Below are 23,913 nucleotides of genomic sequence, written 5' to 3'. Positions count from 1 at the left end.
ACTGCAAATATCAGCTTGTTCTCATTGAAATTATCAACGAAAGCAAATTTTCGTCAATATCATTTCAAGGATAAGCAATGCCTTTTCCATGAATGTTATGTATAATTAGGTTTCCTGGGCAATACACAAATTTTGTCAATTTTATACTAACAGCCTTAACTTTAAAGTTTCATTTTTTCAAAATTTCAAATCAATGACGCCATGCGTATATAACAGTTAGATGACAGGAAATGACTTGAACATCTGATCATCTGGGTGCTTGCAAGTAGTGCCTTCTGTAATCTGAAAGGTCAAATTACAAATAACATCAGGTGACAATTGAGAAAAAATACTCTGTGATCATAGAACTACAGTTACATGTAGAAGTACAATCACTGGCAGAGGTGCAACCAACAGAAAGAGATGTTTGAAATTCTGTATAAAATTCTGGCGAACACAAGTGCACGAGAACACAAGAATACTTGGTTGTAAGAAAACATTCATATACATCGAGAACAACATTTTTTAATACACTGAGGCAAAGTTCGGTCAAAAATCCAAGTATATTTTTGTGTAGTTCAACATACTTTCCTGTGGAGAGGTCTAACCAAGGAGGCAACCTGCTTGGTCTAAATGTTAGCATGAACGCTCATCTGTGTTGATGTAAACCATATTGAGGGCAGGCATTTATGATTCGTTACTCGAGTCACGTGTCTCTAAGTCACGTGATCAGAGTAACTGAATCATCACTACTGAAGAAGGTCGACGGAATTTTGGTGTTTTACGACAGTGGAAAGTGTTCAATTTGGTCTTAATGTGTTATCTGCCCTTCTCACCATGCAGTAGGGCATGCCGGCACGACGCAATGTTCCCAGCGCGGGGCTGGGGGCGGCTGGGCCACGTAACACCAGGGCTTCCTGCCCCAGTCTGGGTTCCTGCAGTAGTTGTGTCCCGCCAGGTCGTCATGTGGATAGTTCTGGGGAGTCCTGGAGGAAATAAAAAGAATGAATGTGATTTGTTTGTTTAATCAAACAACGAGTGACCGTAGGTTAACATACTCAGTCACATAATTATTTTTTTTATGTCGGTTGTTTTTTCTTCTGTGGTGTGTGACGTTGTGTTTCTATCGCATAGAGAACACATCGCATCGACTTATGGCAAAACGTACTTAAAATCTAACGTACCTACTACTGTCAAAATGTAAAACACAATTCTGTGTTCACTTGAAAAGCCATGGTGAAAGCTCTTGATACATAATTAAATCACGTCTGGTCATCGATATGCGAATTTAACATATTATCCACAGTGCATTCCGCTGCGATAATTAATGGGTAATTAGAACCACGAACCTCCTTATATAAAGCGGGTTCTGCAGTTTATGACTTCAATGTTAGACAACAAAGTAATATGAAATATTAAAAAGTGTTCCTTTGTTGTGCACTATTTAAAGTTGGACTAACCTGTCGTGACGTCGTGGTTCCTGTGCCTCCCACAACTGACAGGGGTACCCTCTCTCGGTGACGTTCACGGTCCCGCGGTAGTAATGGCCGTACCCAGTGTAACAGTCCACTAGCACACAAAAGAACAAGACGTTGAAGATATCCATCCTCCTACGCAGGGACATCCAACAGCCAAACTGCCTGTCTGTATGTGCCCTGCTCTTTCAACCCTCACTCTTAGTTCCTGTGGACTCCCCCCTCCCCAGCTGTCAGCCAATCAGAGAATAGGCTTTCCGTTTTCAAAAGCTGTCTCGCATGCATAAGGGTAACCTCATTAATATTTATAAGCATGGAGGCCAGGAACTAAGGGTGACGGTTGAAAGAGCAGGGCACATCCAGACAGGCAGTTTGGCTGTTGGATGTCCCTGCGTAGGAGGATGGAGAAATCATACGTCGACGAAGGTTAGACATTCAAATAATAAAATAAGCCTAATTGCTATTTGGCGCTCCAGAATATAACTTCGTGAATTATATTGAAGTAATGTGAATGTCGATGAAGATTAGACATTCGAGTAATAAGATATGCCAAAAAGCACAATTACTCAAGCAACTGGATATAATTTTGGAAATGGTCAGACGTTTCAGATAGAATACACAATCGTTAGTCAGTCACGCTGAAGTGATCTGGAAGAAACTGGTCTTCCAGAAGAAGAAGAAACCAATTTCTTCCAGATCATTTCACTGTCACTGACTAAAGATAGTGGATGCTATCAGAAACGTCTGACCGTTTCCAAAATCATATCCAGTTGCTTGAGTAACTGCTTTCGGCCTAGATTGAGGTATTGTTAATGTTCTGACAAAATCTAACACAGTCGTGTACACTTCACATATAAGTTCTTTCACATATCCGAGTGCTCATGTGCTGTGACAGAAAGTGTGGTAATATGTCAAAGTGAAAGCACTTGAGACACATTACTAGATAAAAGAAAGCACGTCTGGACATTGTTATGCAAATCGAAACAATGTGAGTGAGTGAGTGAGTGAGTGAGTGAGAGAGAGAGAGAGAGAGAGAGAGAGAGAGAGAGAGAGAGAGTGAGTGAGTGAGTGAGTGAGAGTGAGTGAGTGAGCGAGCGAGAGAATCAAAGCACTTACTTTCCGGTACGAAACAATGTTCCAGCTTCCTTTCTTGAGGTTCCGGTGTAATTGCTTGACGAATAGCTTTAGATAGAAAAGCTTGTGAGTCTAAATCGATAGATATAATGCGTCGCACCATAATGAACACAGAAATTTAGACACATACAAATCAAGCATTACATTTTACAAATCAAGCATTACAATTAAAGATTGTCAATGAAAGTCAGACATTCAACTAAAAAACACAATCATAAATCAATATTTGGAATGTTCTTCCCCCTTCCTTCAGAATTTTACTTCTGTGATAACCTTTAGAATAAAGCTTAGAAACCACCTTCTATTCAATCGGAGCCACTTCTACGTCTTGTTCTTAATTAGTCATGCAGTTGTCCTGTTCTGATTTTTAGCTTAAGCATTGCATTAATATATTGCTCAGTCACTTAGTAGTAATACATTTCTGATTTATAGTTAGCCTTGATATGCTATGTTTCATATATTGCTCTGGCAGTTACACTACCGACTGTTGATATTTCAGAATTGTTGCTATTCTTTAATTCGTCTCATATTTACTACACTTGTATTTTGGTTTAAGAGTATCAGCTTAGTTCATCATCATCATATGGTTCCGTGCCAATACTGCAGCCAGGCCACGGCTTGCTTAAGTGGAGAAGGGCTTTGCATAATCCATGCAGGCTTCTCCCCGCCTCCTGCTCTTTTAATCAATTTTCCTTACTTTATTGTTATCGGTTTCTTATGTGCGAGAAACAAACAAACCAATGAGATACATAATACATGCACCGTAACAGTTGGATACATTAATTGGGTAATCAGGTCATGGTACAGTGACCCGTGTGACCAAAAGGTCAAAAGCAGGTGGAAGGGAGACATCTACTATCTGGCCCTACGCCGCAGTTAAAAGACTGATAAAGGGAAGTAAGAAGGAATTTTAGGTTTGAATTTACAACAAAAAACTAAGACAATTACTTTGTACGAGGCCTTGGAATTATAGCATTTTCCTTCGACGACGGACCTCGCGCTCTAGATGCTTGACCTCTGGGTCATACGGGTCATTTAGTCGTGACCTGATGATCCAAATATTGCCAAAGTCCGTTCTTATTGCCCCTATTACCCCCATAGTGTATACATGTAATAGGCAGTCCAAACTGTGTTTTGAATTTGACAGCTATAGGGGTCACCCCTTCCATAGTGTGAACTTTTAGAGAATTGTAAATTAACAATGGACATTCGTAGGTATCCTGGGGGACAAAATTACTGTCTGACAGGTCACATTTGAAGACTGCGGACACTTATTGTAGTATTTCTAGTAACACGTTTGTCAGACTAACTACTCCCATGGATATACTGGTAATGCTACAATCACTTTTGCAAAAGTAGAGTTCGGCGACCTCATACCTCCATGAAAATTTAGAGCTTTTGTAAATTTCATGCAATTGACTAAGACATTAACATAATTTATGTGTGTTGCTGTTCATCATTGACTAACGTACACATGTCACAAGTATAAAATTCCAATCATTAGACTTAAAGCGGCTTTGCCATTTTTACATAAATCATGCAAATAAGTTCCTCATTACCATATTTGGTATCTGCTTATATTCCATCTATCATAATTAATAAGTGTTACATTTATTGAAGTCCAGTTATTAGTAATAATGGTATTATACAATTTCCTCATGAATTATGCAAATAATGTCCTCATTTGCATAACATGTATATCATTATGAACACCTTTGCTCAAGCTACCTGCACCCCTAAAATGATGCCAATCCGTCAATCCTTTCTGCAGTTATCCACTTTGGAATGTCTTGACAAAAATGCCCCTGCAGTTCCGAAATTACATGTTAGGGAGCTGAAATTGCCCCACTTTGTCATGACACTGCAAGCTATCTACCACCCAAATGTCAAGACTATATCATGCTCCGGGACAATGCGATACAATTGAAAAAACTGCCATGATAGAATATTCTCATTAATTATGCAAATTTACTCCTATTTTTGTATAATTGGTATCTTATCTTGTACAACATTGTCTAAGGTACCTACATACCAAAAATCATGAAAATCCATTGTTCCCTTCTTGAGTTATCCTCTTCAGAAGTTTTTGACAAAAATGCCCCTGCTATCCCAAACCTAGTCGGTAGGGGGCCAAAACTTATGTCACTTATTTCTGAGCACAAGAGCTATCTAACGCTCAAAAATCGTGACCATAGCGTGTTCAGAACACGAGATAGCAAAACCGGAAGTTGAGCTGCAGTACCAAGGGAAGCCGCTAGGGGACCCAAAATCTAATCACTTCTAGCTTTCATCGCACCCCACCAACACACCAAGTATGAAACTAATCCATCCAGCCGTTCTTGAGATATCTTGTTGACAGACAGACACACACACACACACACACACACAAACGCTGGGTAAAATATAACCTCCATGACATTTCATGGAGGTAATAAGGGTTGCAGCCCTGGTCGGTCTCAAAAGCCACAAATTTGTCCCGGTGGATTGCCGGATACCGCTCAGTGTACCTCTCGGTGTTCTCACCATTCGGTCACGGCGTCTATTTGTTGACAGGTCCCTAGTTGATTATAAGAACGAGTTAAGAAAATCCAGGGGCCCGATTCGTGCCGTATGATACCTTAATAGTCACTGGGGTGACAAAACGGGGTTACGTAGGGGTCATACCCGAAAGTGCAGAATCAGTGCAGCCCATCAACGTTGCAACAACATAATATTCTCCTACGCAGACATCCAATGGCACCAGCAAACTGCCTCTTGTCTGTACTCTGCTATCTCAAACATCACCATCAGTTCCTGACCGCCATGCTTATAGATATTAATGAGCTTACCTAATATGCGAGATCCCTTTTGAAAACTGAAAGGCCTATTCTCTGACTAGCTTACTTCTGATTTGTGGTGACTCCCACAGGAACTAATGGTGACGGTTGAGACACCAGACTAAAGACAAGAGGCGGCTTTCTGGCGCCGTTGGATGTCTGTGTGTAGGAGAATGTACATAGGGGTGCGGCGCGCTTGCTCCTCTCTTTAGGAAAAATATGGAATGATGCTCTTACCTGCGTGTTCCTTGGCTGCGGAGACCTCAGCTTTACACTGTTGAAGACCATTTTTCATGACCTTGGCCTCCCTATGGCACAGTTCGAAGCTCGCCAGTAGCTTTTTAAATTTTTCTTCCAGTTTCTTGTCTGCCGGACACATCTTCTGAAGTGACAGTTTCCTCTCCTGTCGAAAGTAACAACAGTTCTTGTAACGCAAGTTTTCGCATTTATGGCGACCTCGCCGTTACCGAGATTTTTTATCTTATTCTTTCTGTTGATTTAGAAAAGATATTTTGTCCTGTCTTCTGCCCGCCTACCCCTTGTCTAAGCATAGGCCACTGCATACTTCCTGAGACAGCAACATGGCTCATGTGGCCTGGTTGATATTTTACTCTTTTACTTCGAGGTCTGGTGGCGAAAAAGATCTTGAAAGTAACACTAATATTGGTACAGTGCGCTCTATATATTTGTCGTACATTAAATCATGTAAACTTAACGGTAGCATTAAGGGACTACAACCAACCAACCCAGTATCACCTAGACACGACATACATTGTACTTCATGTGCTAGCATTTCGTAAATCGATTACGAGAATCTCGCACGATCTCGCGATCGCGATATTTCCCTGGTAAGGAGCGCGGGCCTTGCTCCGTGCGCTTGCGCACAATAGACGTTGTGTGTGTTTTGCGTAATTATGCTCTAGTAATTAACAAAATTTCATCAGCAAGCGGCTTTTTAAGTCTTAACTCGTACGTACGCGCACAAAACAGATACGTTACAGACTTAAAGTCAAGGTTAATGAACCTCGCCTTCGTCCATAATCGAATTTCCGGACCACCGCGGTCACAAATTTTCTATCTTTTCAGTATGTTACAGTCTCTGTTGTTTGTTTGATATAATAAAGAGATGTCACAAAAGACTCGTGATTGCAATACACTGTGTTGTAGTCGAATGGCAACGGTTGTCATGGACAAATACTCACAGTTTAATTTAAAGGAGAAAATGAAGTTTTCGGGTACCTTTATTGCTGGCGCAGAGAGGCATGAGGCCACCAGCACACACAACAGAAGAGCTGTCAGTCCCATGTTCAAATCAACAGTGAAGTTCCGACGTAGTCTAAAACATACAAAAACAGTCTACCAACACATTGGTGTTTGGCAACATAGAAATCGCAGGCAATGTTATACTTAGATGCGACTTAAAGCTTCAATTCAAAATTCTTCAATCCAAAATGTTCAGGTAGTATTTTGTCTACGTCAGGCAGCAATACACAGTACAAGATATCCTTAAAACCAATGTAAATCACCAAATATGTATAATGAACTTGTAAGACGTGAACTTTTGGGCAAGAGCAGTAGTTTATGTACTAGAAAAAGTTCCAAATCAGTGCATTGTCTTGTATTTAAATCAAAGAATTGTATTCAATTCAACAGAATGGCAACCATAAAAGCAAAACAGCATAAAAGAAACACTCAGATATGGAGGCATTATCTTAAGTAGCATTCACGTTTAGATAGCACCCACATATACGAGGGGCGTGCAATAAGTAATGCCCCTGATCCACTTCCAGTTGTCTGATCTAAATGAAGTTTTGTATGTGTAATGGTTTATGACTCTATGGGTTATGTTGCAAAAATAGCTCTGAACTAATTGTGGTTTCTGATTTACTGGTGTTTGAACTGAGTCAGGTGTGAGATGGACCAGGTGTGAAATGGAGCCAGTTGAGTGTCACGCAGTGATCCGGTTTTTGTATTTGATAGGACGTACACCAAAGGAGACTTTTGATGAAATGAACAAAAAAACTTATGGTGATGATGCCCCATCATATGACCTTGTAAAACGCTGGCATCCTGAATTCAAACATGGCCGGAAGTCTGTGGAAACAGCTTCCAGAGCTGGTCGGCCCTCTTCTGCCAGTAATGAGGCATCTGTTGGACGACCAACCTGGGTTGTTCTACAAAAACGGTTTCCAGAGCTGCATCAAACTATGGAAGAAATGCATAACTCTGGGTGGTTCCTATGAAGAGAAAGACTAATAACTGTGCCAAGTTTCATTAATATCCTGCTATGAGAAATGGGTCAGGAGCATTACTTATTGACCACCCCTCGTAGAAGATATCACCATAAGTAGAATTGACGTTTAGCTAAGCACTCACATATAGAATCTAACATCATAAGTAGAATTGGCATTCAGCTAAGAGAGTTCTGAAAGATAACATCTTTACATTCGTAGCATAACAGGGGTTATATACGGCCATTTAAATGTTTGACAGTCTTCCAACTGCCATGAAGATACAAATACCTACCTTATGCCAAATGATAATGAAGAGCACTGAAGCAACCGCTCGACTGAAAAGCAGTGCCAAGAGACCGGGTTCGGACCAAAAGATGGGCGTCTTGCCGCTACCGATCCGAGAGTAGTTTTGCTCAAAGTCACGTCATCACGTAACCCAATCTTAATAGCATTACATCCTCTTTGTATTCACGTACACAGGGTCTTTGTCCTCATTAATAGTCATCCCAGGGTACTGTTCGGCCCCGAAAGAGGACCCCCTACCTTGACTTCATCTTCATTACTTCAGTGAAAAATGCAGATGTTGTTTTTGTCGTGTGTGTCTGTCTGTGAATGTGTGTCACGGTCTGCCTGTTCATGTGATTTCTGAATATTTGTAATAAATATATATTAAGAGCATTTGTATGTATTACGATGTCTTTGGCGTGTTGATACCTACTCTAAGAAAGTTAAGGACGATTACAGGCCCAGTGTAGGACCTTGGTACGACAGCAGGGTTTTTACATCTTTTGTTATGGAGATGCCTTTCTCCCGTTACTTTCAGTTATCTCTGTCATGTAACATTAGGGAATTAATGTGCAATAATGTTTATTGTCGTTTAATTATCAATAGTACGTGCCATTTTTATATACATGTAATTTACTTATAAGCTGTACAGACATTACAGTAAGTCCTCATGGTTTTACAAGAAATCATTCTGCTATCTATAGGTCATAACTACGGTGGGAACATTAATTTTGTCAATTATAACTTAATTGACAACAAGATCACAAAAATCAAATGTTTCATTACCATACTTGTTACATGATTCAGAATTCTTTTAAAGTGGAAAATATCTAATCCACCTGGATTCAAGACTTTCATTGTTGAATTCTACCTTAAACAGTTTGACTTGTTAGTTTGTTATCATGCTGCCCGTCCAAAGTCCAAAGTGATGAGCTTTCACATTTCTACAATGCATGGGGTAATCAGGGCGATCAAAACGAACTATGACGATATTTAGATCATCAGGTCTTTGCAAAATGACCCGTATGACCTAGAGGTCAAGCATCTATCGCTGCGATGTGGTTCTTCTTGGAGGTTCTTCAGAGAAGGCAAAAACTATATGTGTATGCCAATACTGTCTTAGGGGTGAGTTAACAGCCACATTATTACCTAACGTAACATTTCTCATAACTTCTCGCTACAATTTTTTTTTATACCGTCGCGCAGCGTCAGATACATGTTAGTATCAAGTCCCCCCTCCCACTTATATATTGACCTCCAGGCCACGCGGGTCATTCTGGCCTAACCTGAATACCCCAACACATGTATCTAACTTTACGTGCACTTATCGAATACTGCATGCTCCCACTGTAACCCTGTAACCCGTGGTACATACGTTACGTTGCCATGTACAGTTTAAAAACTCCTCTAGGGGCATTTAGACGGAATGCTAAAAGCACGGTTAAGTCGATCTTCACTTCGCTTCGTGGCATATATAACGAACTTTGGTGGAAACACCAAACCAAGGAGGTTAGAAAAAGAACCTCCTTGACCAAACGAACATAGAAAAAGAGTTTCACGACCTCTAACTTTCGACAAACATTCTAAAGTTCCTATCATTTACCATGCGCAAATTGATTGAGATATGTCAAAACTAGCCTGTGTTTACACAATCTCTCACTGGATGGGGTTAATGACCCCTTCCCGAGCGGCAATTGTTGGGCCGGCCGCTAGGAGCACAATTTTAGACAGGCTATATCAGAACTGGACATTGCTTTACAGTCAGTACCACAAAATGTCGTTTGGTGGCTTGGATAACTTCTCGACTTGTGTTGTCCATATATTATACCTAATTCCAAATGCGAGACCAGATCACTCTTACATGACAACATGATTGTGCTGTTATCGATAATGTTTTGTTGTTCTGTGTGTAGCCTCAGATCTTATCACTTATGTCTATTAGTATAGAGCTAGTAGTTGTTACGGTTGCAATACATTGTATGTACGATTGTTGAGCAATAAAGTTTATTCATTCATTCATTATATACAAACATACGCGTGGCATAAAAATATCATTCTTGGGGAAGGTAAAAATGAAACATGATACAGACAACTCCCGATACTTGTAATATGGCAATTACATTTAAAAGGAATCGTAGGCTGCATATATTGTGTTTGTCGCTAGATGATGCTCCTTAGCCATGTCACTGCATACGGGAGCCACAACTATATCTTTTGGGTGTGGTCAAGCAACTGTTCAAGCATGCACTTAAGGAGGGGCTAGACCATTCAAACAAAACTACCTCTTGACAATCTATTTTGAGCACACCTGTGTTTTCACGCGTTCGGAGTTTCATCCGACCGTTTGCATCTGGAATTACTATTTGTCTTTTGTTGTTGTTTTATAGCCTTACCTTTTCTTAGTCCATATATGCAGTGTTTACTACTAAGGACGCCGGAGTTAGGGACTACCACAGCCAACTTTGCCGAAAATAGAATATCCTGGTAAGATGTCTACAGTCCTACAGATCCCAGCAGTTTGATTTGATTTGATTTATTTTAGGAATAAAAGCATTGTAGGAGTTAATTGGCCTAGGAGTGAACTGACCGGCTGGCGGATATAATAGCTGGATAGGCTGCAAAATACTGACTGAAATCCCATATAAATTTATTTGTCCCCACTTGGCTAAATTCTTCTCTTTTGTCATCCAGCTGACTTGTCTGCTTAGAGACTAGTCTCGAGGACGATTGATTAAATAATTAATTCATTGATTTATTGATCAATCGATTGATGGATTGTCTTTGTGACCTCTTTAAACTCTTTCCTACTAGCAAAGCAATAAAAACTACAGGTATGGAAGTTAACCTGTCTGTTAACCGGAAGAGGATATTTTTCCCACCGTATCAAATATCTCCCAATACGTCAGAGAAGAGGCGAAAAAAAGGAGAGAAAACTGCTTTGTTGTTTCTTAATACCAATCCTTGTGTAAGCGATATGTCATCAGCTAAAATTATGACAACTTTGTTCACTTCGGAGTACAATATTTTCTTGTTTGTTGAGAAGCTTAAACAAACAGTACTTCCAACAAGTTCAAAATATTACGTAGACATTTCATTTCATTTCATTTATTTATCCTGGTATACACTCTCAGGCAAATATCTGAATATTCGTTAGCTTCTGACACGAAAATATAATCAAACCTTTTGACGACATGGAAAGTTGATGACATAGCTTTTTTTTAGATTTGTAGGCGCTCCAGTATTCAGGTTGAAATGGAGGATTACATTCATCATTTCGGATGGTGAAGTTAAGTTAGCGGCCCCATGTGTATGAATGAAGCCTTCTCTCCAAGCAGAGGTTATCCTGCGGCTTGCTCTGTTTTGTCAGGTTTGCTTTTTGTCCGCCTGCCGTCGGAGCACCTAACCTCTGCTTGGCGAGTAATCAAGTACACATCTCATCCTCATGAATATTCATGAGCTCGGCCAGTTCAGACGAGGGCGACCCGAGTTTGCCCGAGTCTTCCCCCGGAAGAGATCGGGTTACCGAACAAACTCGGGTGCGTTCCTCTTGCCTTGTCTCACACCGCCTTGCTGGCACCACCGCCGCCTGAGACAACCGAGACCTCACCTCTACCTCTCTGCACGACACATCACCACCCACCTGTGCTACTTCTACCAGGTAAGCACACCTTTCTCTCACCTGTACCGTTATGTTCGCGTACGTTCCTGTTTTACAACACCCGGTATAGGAACCGAACTCCTTGCTAAACATAGGTGTGTCGACCTAACCTCTTTTCTTCATTCACACGGGGCTTGCTTGTTTACCACCCAATTGTTTTGTAATGAAGTATTTGTGTACGAATTAGCGACATGTTGGCCCCTACCCTGTTTGTAACATACCCCCTACCCAACCCAACTACACAAACCTCACCACCGTAGTTGTGACAGGTACGAATTTACAGAACAAATTGAAATTCCCCCACGGGTTGACCCCGTGGGCTTACACCGGGTGTGTTCTGTGGGTCTAACCCTAAGCATACGGGCCTGACACCGTGAAGAACCATTGAGTCACCCCCGGATCGGTTTTCCAACCATTATCTAAACATGCAGAGTCCTTACATCTCGGTCGTGTTGGTATATCCCTTGGGGGGGTTCTTTAGGCCACAGCAAGTGAGTTTTATGGATGACATCAGTGTGCTCATTGGTTTTGGCCTGATTTTGAGAGAAAGAAATGTTCCCTCTCAGGGAATGGCCAACATGACGAGAAAATATCAGAATGGGAGAAACTAGAAAGGCCGACATTTGCTTGAGAGCAAATACAGCATATTTCAGCCATCTCCCTCATGCAACAATAGGCCTTGAGGTCGTTGACCCCTTGGGCCATTGGAAAATGACCCAAAAAATTCCCAAATATATCATTTTAAAGTGTTCCATGCCAAAGATTATACATGGGTCATTTGGATAAATATCTAGAGCACCCCTTTACCAAATTTCGGGTCATTTGGTTGTAAAACGAGGGAACAGGAGCCAAAAATGTCAAATTTTTGTCTAAAAATGGCCATAAAATTGCAATATTAAGCATTATGTTGTACTGTATGGAAAAACTTATTGAATTCATGCGCACAAAATTGAAGGGCACTTTTATACCAAATTTCAGGTCATTTGGTTGTAAAACGAGGGTACAGGAGGCAAAAATGTGCCTTTTTTGTCAAAAAATGGCCAAAAATCGCAAAATTAAGCATTTTGTTGTACCGTATACCAAAACTGTTATTAAATCTGGGTGGGCATATGATCAGGGCACCTCTGTACCAAATTTCATGTCATTCGGCTGTAATACCAGGGTACAGGAGCCCAAAATATACATAAAAATTGACAAAAACCTCAATAAAATCATTTCAAAGGCAGATATGAAAAAAATGAAAAAAACACCTGAGGGTATTGGCTTACTCTACCTTTGTGCCAAATTTCAAGTCAATCGGTTAAAAAACGGCGGAGTTGATTCGATTTGAAGATTTGGCAGGAGAAAGAAAGAAAGAAAGAAGAAAGAAACATTACGAATACAATATATTTCACCATACCTATGGTATGGCTGAAATATAAATATGTCGTGGGGTATATCCTTGATTGTACTTGTAGAAGTGACAATAGTGAGGTAGTCTTGACTGTAGTTGTATAAGTGAACAAAGTGCGGCAGATGTAGAAGAGAACCTTATGTTGTAGCCAGAAGTGGAGTTTCCAACTTTGTAAAAGTGATAAGAGTTTACCACACTTCGTGCACTTCTGAAATTCAGGGATAGAAGACTTGTTTCATGGTGATATCATACATTTCCACTCGAATTGATGTTGATGAATACAGCGTTTATGGTGTTTTTTTTGAAAATTTTGAAATCTTGTTTACTGTATTCACCTAACTTGTTTTTTCACCCTCTCGCGTTAAATCTGGCACCTGCAGAGGATGTCATCCAAATAATTTACTTGCTATGGCCCTAGCCCTGACTTCAACTTAGTTTTGCCAGCAGGTACGTCCCACTCTTTGGGACGGGTGGGATCTTGTTTTCTTTTTATTTACGTAGCTTGTTTTTTAGCCCTCTCGCATTAAATCTGGAATATGCATAAGATGCCATCCATACAATTTACTTGCTGTGGCACTAGCCCTGAGTTCAGCCTAGTTTTGCCAGCAGGTAAGTCCCGCACTGTAGGTCGGGGGCGATCTTTTTTTTTAGTTTTATTTAGTTTTGTTTTTTATGTTGTTTTTTTCGCCCCTCGTATTAAATTTGAGTCTGCAGATGATGCATCCATATAATTTACTTGCTGTTGCCCCAGCCCTGAGTTCAACCTAGTTTTGCCAGCAGGGCTCGCACTTTGGGCCGGGGGCGACACAAAACATGGCGCAGGTCAGCGACCTGGGTGATAAATTTTCTCAAGTTGTCAACCTGACGGTTGTGATTAGGACAAAAGAAAAACTACCATCTTAATTCCCATCTTGTTTTAGTAAAGCCATACCACATTTTCGGTCGTGCGACTATGTCTGATTGCCGTAACAGGTCGGGACGACTGTTTGCGACAAGGACTCGATCGAGTTCCGATCTACTACGAACAACAAAAGTAAAGACCTTCGCCAAGAAGGTTTATGTTTATGTTTGGGGCGAAGTTTATTTGTGGATGGCTGTGTATGTTTCCATTATAACTCGAGAAGCTTTGGATGGATCCTGATAATATTTGGTCATTCACTGTGTTCGTAGTGGTCGGAAATAAATAGTTAACAAGGTCAAGTTCGATAATAACCATTGGGCCCGATAGCGGCTTTCTACAGAATTGCAGCGGAAATTCCGGATATGTCGTATTCTGGACATGCTATGGTCTTCATTTTTAAGTTGTAGCTTTTGTTTACAGTCAAACATTTGTGAGAATTATCGTTTACTTATTGGTATGTGTTATTAAAGACAGGCGCTTTAATTTCACATTTATCATATTTATCATTCACGCCCTTCAACGTAAAGCAGATGAAAGCAAACATGTGACGTACGATATAGCGTCATTAGACAAGCTGTGGTAATAACTGTATTGATAAGCGGTGCTATTTTTGGAACTATAAATGTCATTAACTCGCGCACGTTGTTCTGTCGTAAGGTATGATAGTACACTCACACACACCACATGTTCATATGCCCCTGTGCTCAACATGTTACGCAAAGTCTTATGTCACTTATGTTTGTGCCATACTTCTCAGTTTATAAATATACATCATAAGTTCACTTTTTTGCACTTTTATGCTCTTACATGCTATATATAGGCTACATATTATTATGATTATAGATACAGCAAAGTACAATTACAGTGATGCAACAATGTGACCACTACAATATTACTACATCTATAGTAACTGTTGTATACTAGTATGTACAGGTTCAACTTCTTCTCCCTTGGTTACCTCTAAGACAGCTATAAATGCAAGAACAGATTGAGATTATAATTTATGGTTATTCTACCGTTTTTGTAACGTTATTTTGATATAATGACCAGGTCCCGCCACGTATGCCGGTATGGTATGTTTACAGGCATTCGAAAAAGACGTTTCGCTTACAAGTGTTCGCAATAGACATTCTATCCCAAAATGGGCCAATCTGTTGCCTTAATAGCGCCGGGCCAACATGTAACGTTACAAGTGATTGGTCCCAGACCTAGGGGTTACGGAAGGTCAACCGTGAAGTTGACTTTGTGTGCCCTCCCCCGGTGTGGCGCGCGGTCCGTCAAACGCTCTGGGAACGAGTTGCCATGGCAACGAGGGATCGAGAGTTTACCCTAATGAGTCCAAACGATTTCACATGTACGCCGGTCGTGCTGTATTGGATCTCCAAGCAGATGTTGGGTTCCAAAGGGCATTACAAAGACCATATCGGACGGACCCTTGTAGTGCATGGTGGCGCAAAGGATAGGAAGTATCCTTGCTGTTTCTGTAGTAGGGTGTATCGTTCTTCGGTGTGTGTGTGTGTGTGTGTGTGTGTGTGTGTGTGTGTGTGTGTGTGTGTGTCAGTGTGTGTGTGTGTCAGTGTGTGTGTGTGTGTGTGTGTGTGTGTGTGTCTGCCTCTCTCTCTCTGTATTTTGAGAATATCAATATTGGGTAGGGTGGCAGAAAGAAAATTAAAAAGAAAAGAAAAAGACATAACAACAAAATATGCATGTTACATTGCTGACAATTTATTGCTCATTTATAAAAGTTCTAACTGCTACGTTTTATAAAATCTAGTGTACGGAATTTGTGATTTTGAAAATATAGTAGTCTGATAAGGGAAGCATACTATTTATTTCTGAAGGCAATGTTTTCTATCGAGACAAAAGAACATTTGTTTAAAGAACAAACTTAAACCATGCGGTTCTTGACACGTTTTTGACACTCTGACCATACCGTATCCAATAAATATTCATAGACTTTCACACGGCCTCCACACGACTTACAAACAACGCACCATATACATGTCAGACTGGGATGAGGGATGGGTTAGTCCACTTGAAGACTTTTGAGGGGGTGTAGAAAAGTCCGTAGGACCAGGGCATAGGTTTTGTAGCATAACATCATACGAATATTACGAAGTTTCTTTTAAATTCAATATAACATATTCTACATAGACAAATAACAAGACTTATAAATAAAGTGGCGGTGTGATTTTAACTGATTATAACCGATTAAGAAATTTACAAAAATAAGATATACCTGTATCTTAAGTTTAAGTCTACCCATTCCCCCAAAAGCACCCCGAACAGTCAATTCATTACCTCAATGATAAATGGAGTGTTGTTTTTGGTGTGTCTGTCTGTGTGTTTGTGTTTCCGGATTTTTGTGGTCATTATAACTCAAGAACCTATGGATGGTTTGTGGGTAGGTGTTGGGTCAAGGTCAGTTATAGGGGTCCCTGGTGTGTGACCTTGGTACTGCAGCAGAACTTCCGTTCTTTAATCTTTTGTCCTGTGCATGCTAAGGTCTTTAGAATAAGGAATGTGTGGCTTCTATGTCTTTCGCAGTAGCAAAGCAACAAAGCTAGTTCAACTAGTTTGACCAGTTACATTTTGATTGACAAGGAAACAAAACGTGCTTAAACTTGGGATGCCACGTATGTGGGGTATAGAAATATTAGAGCAGGAATCGTTCGAATTCTTTGAATATTTGAGTAGTAAAGACCATAAACACAGTAACCCTCCCCACCCCTCTCCTCTTTAACCCCACCGTCGGAATAGTCTCATGTATCCCCCTGTTATTCTATAAGAATCAAGTACATTTTGATCTATGCATTCCTTCAAGTTCAATATCTGCTAAGGTTACATTTTCCTTGTTGTGAAAACATGCCAGTGGGAATATGCCCCCTCTATATAACATGGACAGGTGCCTCAGCTGTGTCTAAGTGTTATCTACTAGACGACTGCTTTGTCTATTTGGTTAAGATAAGCTTATCTTTTACTACGGAATCACCGCGAGGGTTTGCTTACTTACGACGTTTTTGGGTGTCCCGTTTCTATGTCTAGAAGAGGGTCTACATGGGGGGACCCTGGCAAGGCTGTTTGGTAAATTTAAGGGTGTCAATAATACAAAATTTCGGAAAATGATTTCGTTGGATTGTTCCATTGCGTTAGTGGGGGTGTGAATGGCAACACAAACGAAACGCTCCGTTGCAACTTTTTTGGACAGTTTGGTTTTCGACCTTGCCATACGATAACTTATCACTAACGCTTAACGATGAATTCAGAATAACATGTGCTGCGTAGAATTGAGGCAACCAATAACGCTTCACGAATAATGTAACATATAGCGATACGGACAACGCTTATCGTTAAATTGGATTTGGCAGGCTACGATTAACGGAGAATTAAGATAGCTCGCTCTACCTCACTGAAAGAGCATGCAGACCCTCTTATAAAATAGAGAACAAGTGTTTCTAGTCCAGAATTCCCAGGGGGTTCTGTGTTTGATTAAAGTGATTTATTATCGGACCAGTTTATTTGTCCAGCAAATAGCCTTATCTCAATTGAAAGGTGGAAGGGACTGTTTGCAGTGACATAAATTAGCGTCATCTGACCTCTGACCTTTAGATTGGCGGCCATTTTGTTGTTAGTTTGTTTTCCGTTTTTTTTTTTTATTGCACAAGTAAGCTTGCTATGGTACAGATAAAAACAAATGATCAGCGCTAGCTGTGTAGATACTTGTGACTTTTATATCGGTTTCGCTTGCGCTTATTTGTAATTTTGTAGTTTCATTTCAAGAACAAATTGTTTGTAGAACGCAGTTGTTAAAACATTTGCTCTTGGTAAAAAGTAAATGTAAAGGTAGTCCCAAAGCTTTATTGAGGCCGTAGGGGTTATCCACTGTGTCCAGGGCATGGTATTAGCAGGTAGAGCCTGGCCCTCTCTTAGATAGAGTGAGGAGAGTCGTGTAAAGTGCATTTCGCAAGGGCAGTTTAGTATAGTAGCAGGACAAGATTCAAACCCAGGACCTCTGGGTTCTGGACCAAAAAACCTGCAATTTTGTCACGCCACACTAACACACATTTGCTGTTGACGTATATGTAAGTCGCTGTTACATCTGTCGGTCTATCTTAATATCATCTACACCCTTTGATATCTTTGTATTTCACAAATTGTGCATGGACAAGGTGACAAACTGAACCCAGAGAGCTCGGCTTGGCAAACAATAATCGACAACTCATGGTCACTAAACAAAAGATAGACGCTCTAACATTAGCGTTAAAGAGGACGTATGTCTCCTGCCAAATATTAGTTCAAGGCCTTTTTATTTGATCAGTTACAAGTGTCAGTGTAATAGTCCACTCTACTAACGCTGTTCTTTTACCAAATGAGCAATGCACGTTAGATTTGACGTACATTAAAGATTTTAAAGACATATGAACGACACACAAACACTGATTAGAAATACACCGAGTTTACCTCCTAGCGAACCAAATTATAATTGCATGCTAAACTTATTACAGAGTGGAAAGTTTACAAATGTTTCAAATGTTAAGTCGTCAGCTTTGCTCGCCTCGCCTTTTCCTGTAAATAGCGATTACGAAGTGCTATCCTTGCGATATTTGGTAAAAACGTAAAGATATGAATATTCGTAACGCTGGGTAGAGTATTACAGTCAGCAATGTAAAGTCCACAGTATGACCAACACAAAAGATACAAATACCGAAAGTTCTACTGCGTTGCCAAGGACAACCGGTCATGAGGAGGCTCACAATTGACCTTGAACTTTGTTTGATCTTTCTAAAACATAGCCACATACCAAACACCATCACAATCCATCAAGTTATTAAGTTACTAGTATGTTAGACCACAAAATATCCGACACACATACGCACAGACACACACACATACAGACACGCACACACACACACACACGCACGCACTCACACGCACACACACACACACACACACACACAGATACGGACGCGCACACACACACACACACACATACACACACACCCACCAAAAACAATACCTCCATTTTTCCATGAGGTATTGAACTTGAAACACGTCCCTCACGCATCCCTTTTCACCTTCAAGGCAATGTTTTGACTTTGACAACTCCGTGGGTACATTGCCTGGCCCAAATACACACGTGTTCTCAATAACACGCCATACACTCAAATAGGTCGCCATTTAGCACAGTTCAAGTACAGACAAGTTTTTCGTGCTCTAAGCAAATTGCGAAGTACTTTTCTAAAAGACTTCAGGTCAGAGACGCTGTTGGAGGTCCGAATGTGTTTCATCCTGAACTAAGCTTGTTTGTTACGGCATGCAAAGGGCTGGATGCCACCTATCTTAGCCGATCATGCACGGCGAGTCGTTCGGAAGTGTTCGGGTTTGTTCGGATACTCTCGGGGATGTCCGGAGACTCTCGGGCATTTCAGAGTCTACGGCAGTCCCAGCGTTCAGTACTTGTAGCATGTTTCGTTCTCTCTTCTCTTCTGTCTATCTTTTATCAACGTACTATCTAGCGATCAGTTCAGATTTGTAGTTGAAAAGAGATTTAAATCGAGTGTTATGCAGTACTATGAATATATATATATTTATAATCATATCGTTTTTCTACTTTTCCATGTATTCTTGAGATATGCTGTGATGTATACACTCGAGATCTACATCGCAAACTGACAGCATTCTCAGTTTCGAAACTGCGTATAGTCGAGTGACTGCCAAAGCAAAGGGTTGGAGTACAACTCTCAAGGACGACCCCATGCGGTTCAGTTTGGCCCTTCAACGACTTTCATGGTCAAGTTTATCCCAGGATGACTCGTTGCTGTTTTCATCCCTCCGGTGTTGAAAAGAAGAACGTGAAAACAGCAAAATGTTAGTAAATTTTAATTGCAATTCTAACAGAGTATGGCGACTTAGGGAGGGCGTGACGCTGAAGGTCATGATCTGCTAGTCAAGGTCAATACTTACAGCTATATCTGTTGACGTCATCTGTACGAGTACGAATCTGCAATATCTGCTTACAGGCAAAAATCCTGAAAAAATCATGGCTTGCTTTTTGAAATGTTTGCTTAGCCTAATACCCAGCCATATTATACCTTCCGAGTCTTTTCTGTATTTTCGAGAGGACAGAAGAGACTCGGGAGCTATAATACGGCTGTATTTAAGTCCATTGTCTGCCAATAAACGCATTCAATGTCAGAGTCTCTTCTATTCCTTGCTAAAGCTTCACGTTGAAATACAAGATTTTATAGAGTGTGTAGATTCTTGTCTTAGATGTCTACGATAAATTCCAAGCAAGTCAGTTTCTGTTTCTGTCCCAACTCTCGTCTTTTCCGGTCTGCCTGCTGCAAACATGTGAGGAATTTCTGTGGACATTGGCAGGAAATACCACACGGACGACTAGAGTAGACATTTGTAAGAGAGTGAAAGAATCTGGTTCAAGTTCTTTAGACTGTTTCAAGAACTCTTAAGGAATTAAGCGCTATCACTCAGATCTACTGAATGTAGCAAGCCACAATGAATGGGTTTATAACATGAAGATGAGTAAATATGAATCAGAAAATCAAATTTGTTAGTAGAAATCTATCTATTTAAGAGTAATAAATGGGGCTTTGGAAGGTTGATATTTTTACCCCCATCTTCAAAATGGACCAATCCTCAGCATCTGGCTTCTTTCTATGTAGGAAACATTCTCATTAAGTTTCTCTATATATAGTAGGGCGCTACACAGGTCGTTTGTAGCGTTAGCCAGGGCGAGAATAGAATTCTGAGAATTGTGGTTTCGTTTGTAGCCTATCATCACATGATATTTTGTAGTCGTTGAGTCGTTTACTAAAGTCTCTATATCTTCGTGGAGTCAGATTATTGCCCTTCAAATGACCTCTAAATGTCCTTCCTTCATTGTTCTTCAAATAACCTTGATTTTTCCTTATCCCTTCGAGCACAACGGAAGCCTTGACTTAAGCCGTGAACTTCAAGAGTCTTTCTAAATCAAGACGTGTTGAAATTCACCAAGGATAAAGATTCTAAAGGTCTGTTTGCAATCAGTGGGCATTTCCGTATTACAATTCAATATTCTTTGTACACATCCATGTGTTTTTATATTATACCGACGTTTCTGTGACCGTTTGGGACCGCATCTGTAAACAGCGACACCTATACTGCAGTGCACTGCCAACTAGTCAGAATTGTCCCGTTTAAAGTGACAGAGACATAGATAGTGAACGCGATATCGGTTCTTCTAACCTTCAACCATACCTCCGATACTTTTCCCAGCTGTTACAAATCTATCAGACTTACGCTGTTGTCCTTCCTTTATTACTTTACAGTAAAAACAGTAAGATACGTTTAGAAGGACATTTGTCATATATGCAAGTCACTTTGCTTGTCAAACGTTTTCTAGGGTCAATACACTTTCTTTTTTCTTGTCTTGTACATTGTTTTGATACGTTTATTTCGGATGTAGTCAAAATAAGAATGCGCTGAGAATTTATAGCTTAGTTTGCAGTTTTTGTATAAAGGTCCTTGCCATAAGTACGAACCGGTGAACTTCACCTTAGCACTGGTTTATTTTAGTTTGCTGTTAGCTCTCTATCGCGGTATTTTATCAGAGCTTCTGTCAAGTTGAGTTCGTGTGTGTGTTTGTGTGTGAATGTTTGTATGTATGTATGTGCGTGTGTCTGTATGTGTGTGTGTGAGGGGGGGGAGGGTATTTTTATATGTACAAACTTGTCTGTTAGTGTGTCATTCCCAAAACACACTGTCACACATTATGCAACATTGCATCTTCATCTTCAATGCCGCCATTTTTGCCTATTAAACTGGAAGGGTCGCAAAGCAGTATGGGCTAGGAGTAAAGTTTGCCCTCTCCGATTGCCTTGTTTTTGTTGTTGTTTGTAATACGGCATGTTTTCCACTTGTGAACACCTTAAACAGCCCTGGCTTGAAAGTTTATATCAATATGTTGTCGTACCATCAATCAGACCTACTAGTGCAGGGCGGTATGTAGTTGAGTAAACAAGGAGGAAAGAACAATTCGGCTTTAATCATGTGACGTCATCGATAAATACTTCTTAGGAGGCTGTTCAGCATCAAGGAACAATGTCGTCATAAATTTCTATAGGAGGCGCATGGGAAGCTTCCATCGTTTATTTATGTCTGCTTCTTTCTTCATTTATCAACTGTGCGAAGAGATACCCCCCCCCCCTTGTTTTGGAATAGCCCATTGACCGGCCATGTTGTCTTGTGCACTATCGTAGAACGTTATGATGCTATTATCAACATAATTGTGACCACCAATGTATAAGAACTGCCTGGCCAATGTGACCACTTTTTGATGCTCCCTTAGATACCTACTTACCCACCTAGCCCCTTAAATAGTTTTTTTCTAAAACAATCAAGCATGTCCAGAACACGAGATATATCAAAACGGAAGTTCCACTGCAGTACCTCAGAAAGTCGCAATCAAACCCGTCCTCCGTTTTTCTTGACCCTAACCCACCTACCAAATATCGTCAGGATCCATCCAAGGCTTCTCGAGTTATGCTGTTCACAGACAGACAGACAGACAGACAGACAGACAGACAGACAGACAGACACACAAACACACTGAAAACATAACCTTCTTGGCAAAGGTAAGGTCCCTGTATGTAAAGCTATGCTATCTCTCGTTTCGTCGGGTAGTGTTTATATTATCGGTGGCAAGGAGCGAAACCAAGACCCAGGCCGCATTCTTCACTCAGATTGCCATAACAAGTAGTTAGCAGCCCCAACACAGCTGGCTGACCATGCGAAACATGGCTGGCTAAAGGTGGTACCTCACTGCACTTGGGGCACCGGTGAGGCACTGTGGGGTTCGAAAGACTACTCAAGGAATTTCGGTGATAAAGAGCGAATTTTCTTACGTTTTGCGTATTTTGTTGTCTTCTAAGTCATACTTTTTACGTATTACGCAATAACTAAATTATAAACATCGGCGAAAATAACACAACGGTGCCGTAGTGAATGAACCCCACAGTGCCGCATCGGTGCTCCAAGTGCAGTGAGATACCACCTTTAACTAGGACATGTTAGCCTGGTAACAACATCATCGGGTGCTCCTTGTTATCTCTGCGGTGGTAAGAGTGTTGCCCTCCCGCCCAGTTCATTAATGCAGGCCGGGGAATTCTGAACTTCGTGTATTGTAGTGACTGTTATATGTTTTTCACAGAGATGTCACTCTGCGAGATAACTAAAGAACGTCTGGATGGATTGTTTTGATATTTGGTATGTGGGTAGGTCTTGATGAGACCATGAAATGGTATGGAGTATAGGCCCCGTAGTTACGGTTACCTGTTACGGTACTGCAGCGGAACGTCCGGTTTTGATATCTCGTGTGGATGACATGCTATGGTATAGTTACGATTTTTAGGAGGTATATGGCTCTTGAAAGGAAAGAATTTGTAAGATTTGGCAAATTTTGTGGCAAATTGTTGTGCTCCAGAGTTTTTACGGGCTTGGTTTCTGCAGTTATATCGAAATGCCAGCTGAAAAGACAAGTTTCCAGAATTCACTTAAACTTTTGACATACGCTTAGTAGACTAGGTTCGGTACGCGGTAAAAACACCCAAGAGCCTACCTTTGTAGAATGGTTACCGGATTGGGCCTTGTAAATCTGCCTCTAATATGTCTCAGGACATGTCAAGTTTCGACAGATACAAATGTTGTTTTCGCAACTTTTAAACACCCAAATGAACACCGCATGTTGAATATTACGATTCCAGTTATGATAGGTTTGAAGGGTTATATGATCCGACTTCTTTTGCGGTTGAACTATTGCGACATGCGGAAGAAAAAAGACCCAAACATTGGCCCGAATTGACTTGTCCCGTTCAAGACCAGTGTACAGTCAACAGTGAGAGATGTTGAAAAACTGCAATTCAAAACGTTTGTCTGAACGCTTCGTTGCAGTTTGGAAACGTGATACAGTCTGGACTATTTGCCCTCTTATAACCTCCTCTTTCCTTCCGTCGTCCCTTCCCTTCACGTTTTTCCAGTTCGTTT

The 23,913-nt window shown here is 40.7% G+C and overlaps 2 protein-coding genes across 2 annotated transcripts in view; one reads left to right on the top strand and one right to left on the bottom strand.

Moving 5' to 3' along the window:
* Positions 1-6: 6 nt before the first annotated feature.
* Positions 7-5,802, bottom strand: LOC118408262 (plasminogen-like). The gene is made up of 5 exons (XM_035808927.1): positions 5,642-5,802; positions 2,571-2,636; positions 1,440-1,548; positions 816-965; positions 7-282 (listed from the first exon to the last, which is right to left on the bottom strand). Coding segments are annotated over exons 1-5 (468 nt in total). The 5' UTR covers positions 5,784-5,802; the 3' UTR covers positions 7-281.
* Positions 5,803-11,429: 5,627 nt separating this feature from the next.
* Positions 11,430-23,913, top strand: part of LOC118408255 (DNA ligase 1-like) — a 52,026-nt gene continuing 39,542 nt past the window's right edge. The window contains exon 1 of the mRNA XM_035808914.1: positions 11,430-11,581. The gene's annotated coding sequence lies outside the window, so the exon portion shown is untranslated. The remainder of the gene's footprint in view (positions 11,582-23,913) is intronic.

The sequence above is a fragment of the Branchiostoma floridae genome, unplaced genomic scaffold, assembly GCF_000003815.2.
Source record: "Branchiostoma floridae strain S238N-H82 unplaced genomic scaffold, Bfl_VNyyK Sc7u5tJ_1563, whole genome shotgun sequence".
Lineage (NCBI taxonomy): Eukaryota > Metazoa > Chordata > Leptocardii > Amphioxiformes > Branchiostomatidae > Branchiostoma > Branchiostoma floridae.
The sequence above is the reverse complement of the archived record's forward strand: the minus strand, read 5'-3'. Positions and strand labels throughout refer to the sequence as shown.